The sequence below is a fragment of the Arachis duranensis genome, chromosome 4 (genome assembly GCF_000817695.3).
Source record: "Arachis duranensis cultivar V14167 chromosome 4, aradu.V14167.gnm2.J7QH, whole genome shotgun sequence".
NCBI classification, from domain to species: Eukaryota; Viridiplantae; Streptophyta; class Magnoliopsida; order Fabales; family Fabaceae; genus Arachis; species Arachis duranensis.
The window spans coordinates 109,216,959-109,225,931 of NC_029775.3; the positions used below are offsets into that span (position 1 = coordinate 109,216,959).

At 39.7% G+C, this 8,973-nt stretch overlaps 1 protein-coding gene across 3 annotated transcripts in view; it reads left to right on the forward strand.

The window, feature by feature from the left end:
- The window catches only part of LOC107485790 (U-box domain-containing protein 33), a 5,132-nt gene extending 334 nt beyond the window's left edge, over nucleotides 1-4,798 (forward strand). The window contains exons 2-10 of one of the 3 annotated variants that reach the window (XM_016106323.3): nucleotides 287-551; nucleotides 905-1,026; nucleotides 1,109-1,230; nucleotides 1,458-1,562; nucleotides 1,760-2,171; nucleotides 2,346-2,486; nucleotides 2,813-3,340; nucleotides 3,499-4,254; nucleotides 4,397-4,798. In XM_016106323.3, the coding sequence (XP_015961809.1) occupies nucleotides 311-551; nucleotides 905-1,026; nucleotides 1,109-1,230; nucleotides 1,458-1,562; nucleotides 1,760-2,171; nucleotides 2,346-2,486; nucleotides 2,813-3,340; nucleotides 3,499-4,254; nucleotides 4,397-4,579 (2,610 nt within the window). In that variant the 5' untranslated portion in view covers nucleotides 287-310 and the 3' untranslated portion in view covers nucleotides 4,580-4,798. The remainder of the gene's footprint in view (nucleotides 1-286; nucleotides 552-904; nucleotides 1,027-1,108; nucleotides 1,231-1,457; nucleotides 1,563-1,759; nucleotides 2,172-2,345; nucleotides 2,487-2,812; nucleotides 3,341-3,498; nucleotides 4,255-4,396) is intronic. The other 2 variants (XM_016106322.3, XM_016106324.3) reach the window with 2 other exon arrangements.
- Nucleotides 4,799-8,973: the final 4,175 nt, after the last annotated feature.

The following is an 8,973-nucleotide window of genomic DNA, read 5'->3' on the forward strand; positions in this document are numbered from 1 at the left end:
TGTTTGCACAAAATGGGAATTACTTTGTAGCGGTGGCTTGTTCTCTTAATTGAAACACTCTGGGGGTTGAAGTTCTGAAAAGAAGGAGTTTTTTTATTTTTTATTTTTTTATGGATTTGAGAAATTTTGATGATTTATTTGCAAGGTCTCAATTAGGAGAGGGAAATTTTTGGGTTCATGTTATATTGTGAGAATTACCAATAGCTTAAGGACGAAGTTGAAAGTTTAAACTTTTTGCTAAAATTGAGAGAAAGTTGAGTTATTTGTTTGTTCTGAATGATTCAAGTGTCTTGCATCTCAATCTCATAGCATGGCTGTGGTGAGTCCTGTGCCTGCAACAACACAAAGGATGGGTTCTGTGAGGCGAGTTCAAGAGGGTGAAATTGTTGGGGAGCCTAATCAAGCTGTGGTAGTTGATGAACCAATCTATGTTGCTGTGTCAAAAGAAGTGAAAGAGAGCAAGCTGAATCTGATATGGGCGATTCAGAACTCTGGAGGAAGGAGGATTTGCATACTTCATGTTCATGTTCCTGCAACCAAGATCCCTTTGAGTAAGTTTGTATACTTGTCTATATGGATTCGATGTTTGGTTCCTTAATTGTCTGAAATTTTTCAAGTCAATGGTTGGTATGTGTTGCTTTGATGATTTTCAAACTAGATTTCGGAAATATAGTTAAAGTTCTGTTTGTTGGATTTTGTTTGAATTTTGTCGGAAATTTACTTGACAATTTTTGTTTGGTGTTATTCGGCTGTGTTGGTCAAAATGATCATATGATGTTTTCTCTCATAAAAAAAGGAATTGATTTTAAGAACCAAATTTAGCTTGATATTTGGTCAATCTTTCATACAATTTGTTTTTTTCAATTTGCTGATGATGGTCTGTAATTGTAATCTTCTTGTTAAGTGGGTGCTATGTTCCCTGCAAGTTCACTGAAAGAGCAGGAGGTTCGAGCATACCGGGATATTGAAAGGCAAACCATGCATAAGACTCTTGATGAGTATCTTCGTATATGTCAACGGATGGGGGTAAATTTACGCTGTAATTCTATGTGTATATCTATTAGTTTCAAATTTTATTTGATTTTACATTAGTTGCTTTCTGATACAGGTGCAGGCGGAGAAAGTGCATATTGAAATGGACAACATTGAAAAAGGAATTGTAGAACTTGTCTCCCAACGTGGCATCCAAAGGCTTGTCATGGGAGCGGCATCGGACCGATCCCATTCTAGGTAAGAAGCCACTAGCCAGATAGCACCACCCTCCCCTTCTGTAAGAGAATCTTTCTTTGCCGTGTGGAATTGTAGTCCGATCCCTATTAGTTTTGATGAAGTCAGAAAAATTGAAAATAGGAGATGAAATCAGAAAACAACTGTTTTCACTTTTTCATTCCTGAAATTCTGAAAGTGAAACAGAAAGCTCACACATTTCCACTAAGTTCAGCTTCATGACATTTCAGGAGAATGATGGACTTGAAATCTAAGAAAGCCATCTTTGTATGTGAGCAAGCTCCGGCATTTTGTTGGATACAGTTTATCTGCAAAGGGCACCTTATACACACAAGGTATAAGAAGCATTCTAAAATATTGATGCACTCTGATCTAAACACAATATAGTTTCACATGAAAGATAAATTCAATACAGAAAGAGAGTTTGTAAATTCCTGTGAATACTAGTATATTTAATAATTTCAAAAAGCTTTTTATCTTGATTTACTTCCTTTCAATATTGGGTACTGATTTAAGTATGACATCAACACAGGGATTTGGTACAACAAGTTCCAAACTCTGAAGCTGAACATCCAGTACTCCCGAGATCTCAATCTGTTATTACTCCGGGCCAAAATCAAACTAGTCATCGTCGGGAGTTATTTCGCAAAGTAAGGTCTGCCAATGATGGTGCTGTAGGGGGCATTATGCATGATTCTTCTCCAGATAACTTTGAAGGGTTCTCAACTCCACCAAATAGGTTAGGTACTGATTTAAGTTCTGATGAGTCAGATAGGCTGTCAAGGACAAGGAGTCCTTCAGCTTTGTCAGTGTGCTCCGATAGTGGTGCTGTTGACCCAATGTTGAGCCCAAATTCGGTTAGTGAGATTGCCGAGAACGTAGCAGAGTTGACTTTGAGCCATGCAATCAAAGAGGATCTTCATTCTTCTCCTCCTAGTGTACTGGTAAACCAATATTCTTTTCTCATTCAGTTAGTGTCTATTTATGCATTGTAGCATGAGTACGTTTATCTTTTAACATGTTGGAAGTGATGAGAAGCAACTTTTACTTTCGAATCGATAGCATCTGAACACCGGAAGGTTTATGCTGATGCTTAGAATGATGTGATTGAACTCTAGCAGGATGGAGGAATGAATGATACTATATATGATCAACTTGAATTGGCTATGGCTGAGGCCGAGAGAGCCACACGAAACGCATATCAAGAAACATATAGGCGTGGGAAAGCTGAAAAGGAGGCCATTGAAGCTATGCGAAAGGTAGCTATCCTGTTTTTAATTGCTTCAAGACTTCTCCAAGACTATTCTATTCTCATCATGTTTCAAATATATTTGCTTATTTTGTATTCATTGGTTGTATCTAGTTTTGTAGTTTCTATGTTCTTCTTAGCAGTAAAGCATTTCTAAATTCTAATACCAAAGAAGTATAATAAGAAAGTGGAGGATTTATAACTCATCCATGACCAATGCTAAATAATATCATTTGAATGGATGAGCATGATTTTGTGTTGTATTATCATGCCCCAAATTTGCAACTTGGTTCGCTTTCTAACCCGTCTCATTGCGTGAACCGCCCCCATTGACAGGCTAAAATCTCTGAAAGTTTATATGTAGAAGAGTTGAATCTGAGGAAAAGGGCCGAGGAAGAACTACAAAAAGAAAAAGAACAACTTCAAAATATGAAGATCCAGAGAGACAAAGTTAAGGAAGAACTCCAACTTGCACTGGATCAGAAGTCATCACTGGAGAGCCAAATTGCATCATCCGAACTTATGATAAAGGAGTATGAGCAGAAGATCATTTCTGCCGTGGATCTGTTACAAAGCTACAAGAACGAACGGGATGAGTTGCAGGTACAGCGCGATGAAGTGCTGAGAGAGGCCACGGAGTTGAGGAAAAAACAAGGAGAGGCCTCTGGCACTCGCACGCCTCAATTGTTTTCGGAGTTCTCTTTCCTTGAGATAGAACAAGCAACAAATAACTTTGATCAGTCCCTAAAGATAGGAGAAGGTGGATATGGAAGTATATTTAAAGGTATGTTGCGGCACACTGAGGTGGCTATAAAGATGTTGCACTCTGACAGCATGCAAGGACCCTTGGAGTTTCAACAAGAGGTGAGCTTCTTCGACTATGACAAGATGTTAATTTCTTTTAAAATCTATCTTTCTTCCTTTGTATATTTGTGAAATTGTCCTTTGCATCGTTTATTACCAACTTTATAAGATATGCCAAGTGGATATTTATTTTGACCCTACTTGTTGTTTTGTCCCAGGTTGATGTATTGAGCAAGTTAAGGCATCCAAATCTTATCACACTTGTTGGAGCCTGCCCAGAATCCTTTACTCTTATCTACGAGTATTTACCGAATGGGAGCCTTGAAGACCGTCTGGTTTGCAAGGATAACACACCTCCCTTGCCATGGCAAACTCGAATTCGCATTGCTGCAGAACTTTGTTCAGCTCTCATCTTCCTTCACTCAAGTAAACCGCACCGCATAGTGCACGGTGACTTGAAACCCTCTAACATTCTCCTTGATGCAAACCTTATTAGCAAGCTAAGCGACTTTGGAATCTGCCGCATATTATCTCGTCGTGAGGATTCGACTGATAACACTACGGAGTGTTGGAGAACCCACCCAAAGGGAACTTTTGTTTACATGGATCCGGAATTCCTTGCGTCCGGGGAACTTACTCCAAAGTCAGATGTTTATTCCTTTGGAGTCATATTGATGAGATTGTTGACAGGAAGACCGGCCTTGGGAATAACAAAGGAAGTGTCCTATGCACTGGAAACCGGAAAGCTGAAATCCCTGTTGGATCCTTTAGCCGGAGACTGGCCATTCGTGCAAGCCGAACAATTGGCTCGCCTGGCCATGAGGTGTTGCGAGATGAATAGAAAGAACCGGCCGGATCTTTATTCCGATGTATGGAGGGTATTGGACCCCATGACAGCTTCCTCTGGAGGCACACTAAGTCCTTCAGGTCTTTACCAACAAACACCATCATATTTCATTTGTCCAATCTTTCAGGTATTTGTCTCCATTCATACATCTCTCAATCTTTCACAATGTTATATCCTCATCATCTATGTAAAATTCAAAATCCTCATACCATTGAATTAGCTTTGGCATTTGAATATAAAACAGCTAACACAAGAAAATTATGTTGCAGGAAGTAATGCGAGATCCGCATGTAGCTGCGGATGGCTTCACTTATGAAGCCGAGGCCATAAGAGGGTGGCTTGACAGCGGTCACGACGATTCGCCAATGACAAATTCGAAGCTTGCGCACCGCAATCTTGTTCCGAACCGCGCACTCAAGTCTGCAATCCATGACTGGCTTCAAAGTCATTAAACAAGATTATCACTTTCCTGTGCTGTGTAAACTACCTGTTAATAGAATGTATAGGGAAGCAAGTTTTCAAAATTTTATATATTTTCTTTTTTCATTATATCATTTTTTGTTTCTTACATATCTTAAAAAGATCTAGATGTGTCACCTTGTTATTCTGAGTCATTGTAAAGCACATATATTTCAACATATATATATATGTCAAGAAAATACATTTTATGATACTCTTCATTCATCGCACCAATAATTTACAGCTTACTAATTAATTAATCACATAATCTCTTTTATGATACATTTTATAATACATTTTATGATACTCTTCATGTCAATAATCTTACAAAGAGATTACGCTCAAGTTGTTTATGTGATCTTTTGCAAAAGTTTATGGATCTCATATAAGCACTTCTCATTATGACGTTACACGATGATCATGCACCTTTTGAATTGAAAGAATAAATATTTTAGAACAACTATAACTTGCATGATCATGCAACTAAAGTTTACACTTGATTTTATTATTTCAATAAAGTTAATTACTACTTTTAAATAAAAAGAACTAAATTCAAATACACACGATAAGTCTCTTTACTCATGCTTTATCTCGATGAAAACATTGTAATATTATAACTGCTTAAATGATTTGGTAAAAAATCCCTTCCAACCGGTAGTAACTTGGATGAGGCGCTCCTCCTCCGGCGATGTATGAACGGAACACCAACTTGCTCCACCCACAAAGTTCCAACCACGAACACTAGCGACGTCATACTATCAACGACAACTCCTCCACCACAAGGCCACCAAGTCGCTCAAAGAAAAGAAGGACCCCTGCAGCGATAGACTCAGGAACAGCACAACAGAAGCATAATTTATTTTTTCCCAAATCAAATACTGAATAAAAATTTAATTTTCTTTTACTTTTTTGGGTGAAATTTTTGTTAATTCAGTTTTAACCACAACAACATATATTTATTGTGTTTCATTAACAATTTTACCGTCATTGATATACTGAACCCGAGAGTCAAGCGACCTCCAAACTCTCCAGATGTCAGGCACCTGATGGTTCCGCGAGCTTAGCCATTGTAGCTCTTCCGTCCTGGGTACGCCGAGGTATATAGCTTCCGGGTGGGCACTTGAGTCCTAGGTCGAGATATACGTCGTCCCGGGGCAGCGTTGCAAATTAACCTCGGCCTTCTGAAACACAGCAGGGGAGCACCTGCAGAAAGCACTCCGACGCTTAAGTAAGTATGTGAGTTATAAAGGAATAAAGAATAATAAGTGAGAATGAGTTATGTGACCTGTCCTATGGGTTGTGTCCTCTGAGCCTTTATAGGCGAATATGGCTAGTTTGTTCCGATGTATTTGGTAGGTGCCGTTACCAGTATCTTTTGGTTATGTAGTGTCGTGATTCATTCTGATTAGTAGGTTCTGTTGTTGTGGATAAGGTTGACTTAGTCAGGAGTTTCTGTTGCAATTCCATGTTCCCGATTTCTGAGCTCGGTTTCGATTTTAGGCTTATTCTCGAGTATAACGGGATACACGTCATAGCCCCCAAGCTCGGCTGGTGTTGTGCGAGGAACAGTAGCTGAGCTTTGATAGGTTCATGTCCGATTCTTCTTCTTGTCGTTGGGCCTTCTTTTTGTTTGAAAGGGTTTTGAATAGTTGGTTTTCTTTTGTTTTGGTAAATCGTGTCGTCTTTATTGCGCTTTATTACCGTTTGGGTTTCCCATATTCTTTAGTGGACATGAATTTATATTACCCACTAAGATAGTGGGCTTGTAATAATCGTTTTTTTTTTTTGGAACTTACGCTTTGCTGCTTCATCTTCTCATCGTTTTATCTTTGCTATGTCTTCGAAAGGTTATCATTTCTTCTCTCACTTTTTACTGTTACTGCTTTTGCTTATTCATGGCGGGAGAAAAGTTGAAAGAGAAGTTGAAAGTTGTTGAGGTTAGGGAAGATGATCCCTATCACTGGGTTCATGAGGATGTTAGAACTCGTTCCTCTTCTTTTACTAGTGTCGATTCCCTTTCGGAGTTGAAAGGTTTGGACTTCGTAAAAGGTGGTTCTGGTGTCACCGTCGAACTTCTTTCGTGTTCCAGTGATGATAGGGTTTATGAGAGAAGGGGTGATTAGTCGTATTTCTACATGTATACCCCATGCATGATTGAACTTGGTGTGAAGTTTCCCTTTTCTCCTTTCGAGTGTGATGTCCTTACTCAACTGAACTGTGCACCATCACAGCTACATCCAAACTCCTAGGCGTTTCTTCGCGCCTTTCAGTGCCTGATGGATTACCTTTCCTTTCCTTGTTCGTTGTCGTTATTCTTCTCTCTTTTTCAAGCGAAAGGTGTTCGGAAGGGTTTGTGGGTTTGCCTTAGCAGTTTTCCTAGTCGTTCCTTGTTTCTTCTTTATAAATCTTCTTTTAAAAACTTCAAATCTCTTTTTGTTAAAGTTCGATCTTTTGAGTCTGAGTACCTATTTTATTTGGACGATGAACTTAGCGAAAAGTTTTTCCCTTTATTGGTGTTCTGAGCTGAGTCAAATCCTTGAGGCTTCTGAGCGGAGTGAGGAGGAGGAATTTGTGTTGGATTTTCTGGTTGAGAGTGTTGCTGCTGGGGAGTGTATGTCTATTCCTGATATTCTGCGTTTTTGTGATTCAGGTGATATTGAGAGTTTGAGAACTTATATAGGTAATGTCTTGGTTGTTTTTTTGTTTGTATTGGAGTTTGTCGTCATTTTTCTGATGTTGTTGTATCTTGTAGGTGGACGAGTTCCTCTCTTGGATCCTTCGAAGTTGCAGTCTTTTTTGAACAAGAAAAAAGAAAAAGGTGTTGGTGGTTCAGCTGATCGGAAGGATGGTGGTGAGCAAGCTTTCTCTTCTATTGCTCGTTCGGCGTCCTCATTTAAACGAAAAAGGGATGACTCATCTTTGGAGATCATTTCGGAGGTCGACCAGGAGGTTGTTGGAGGTGGCGAGCCTGCCTTTGATCGACAGAAGAAGCTTCATGGCTTTGTTGCAGGGTCTAGCTCTCAGTCTCTTTGGAGTGAGCAATTCAATTTTGCCGAGCTTTCTGATAGGGCATCTCAATATCCTAGAGATATGCTTATGACCCGTCGGATCGGTGTGGATGCGCTTGGCAAGTTCGTCAGGTTGTTATACTTTTATCAGGACTCTTTTTTGTTCTTTCTTTGTAATCTCATTCTAATTTTGGAGGACCCTTTATAGATTGTCGCTTCTCGTTTTATGTGTCTTGGTCGCACCACCGAGCTTATTGGTGCTGAGCAACAGGAGGCGGTGGATAAGATTGCTGATTCGGAGAAGTCGTATAAGGCGAGGATTGCTGATTTGGAGAAGTTAGTAAAAGAGAAGAATGATGTTGTTGTTAATGATGTGGCTGAGGAGGAGGTAGCTCTCTTAAGGGACTAGATTTGACTGTTGCAAGCCGAGGTGAAGGAAAATGATGTGGCCAAAGGTTGGCTCACATCTCGTGTTCATGAGTTGGAGGAAAATGGGATGGAGATGTTCTCCTATAGCTTTGAACGTGCTGTGAGCCAAATTTCTCTGCTGGCTCCAGAGTTTGACATTGATCGGCATGACATGACGAAGATAGTAGTTAATGGAAAACTAGTTGTAGACAGAACTGTAGAGGAGCATGATGAGAATGCCCCTCCTTCTAAGTTTTAATTTGGTGTTTGTTTATTTTGTACTTTGTTTTTGAAAGTGACATTATGTCCTTGTGGATGTTGGATATTGTTAGTTTGAACTTGTTTGCTGGTGCCGACCATTGTTAGGTCGGTTTGTGTTAATATTTCTCGTTTTTGGTAGATTGTTTTTCTGCAACTAAGATAGGAGACATGGGATTTGTATTTTATTGAAAAAGTTGTTTGGGACTGAATATGATTAATTATAGATTTGAATATTGACAATGTATTGTGCGTCGGGCCTCGTTAAAACCCACCTTAGGCCAAAAACCCTTTTCTTGGGAAAAAAGGCTCTAAGGGGGAAAAAGAGTACATTCATTCGCGATTTGTACAAGTTAAGATCGGTACATCTTTAGAGAGAAGATATTCCAATTTCCTGATATCGGATTGCCTTGTAGTGTTTGTAGCTGGTAAGCCCCCATTCCGAGCACTTTGGACACTCAGAATGGTCCCTCCCAGTTTGCGGGAAGCTTTCCATGCGAAACTGGTCGTCTGGCTTCTTCTGTTCGTCTGAGGACTAGGTCGCCCTCCTCGAATGTCCTTGGCACCACTTTCTTATTATGCCTTCTTTTTGCTAGTTGTTTCCGTGCTCTTTGTTTGATGGCGGCTATTTCCCTGTCCTCTTCTGCGAGGTCAAGCTCGGCGTTTCTTACGTTTGTATTATGTAGCTCGTCGTATAGTTCGGCTCTTAATAT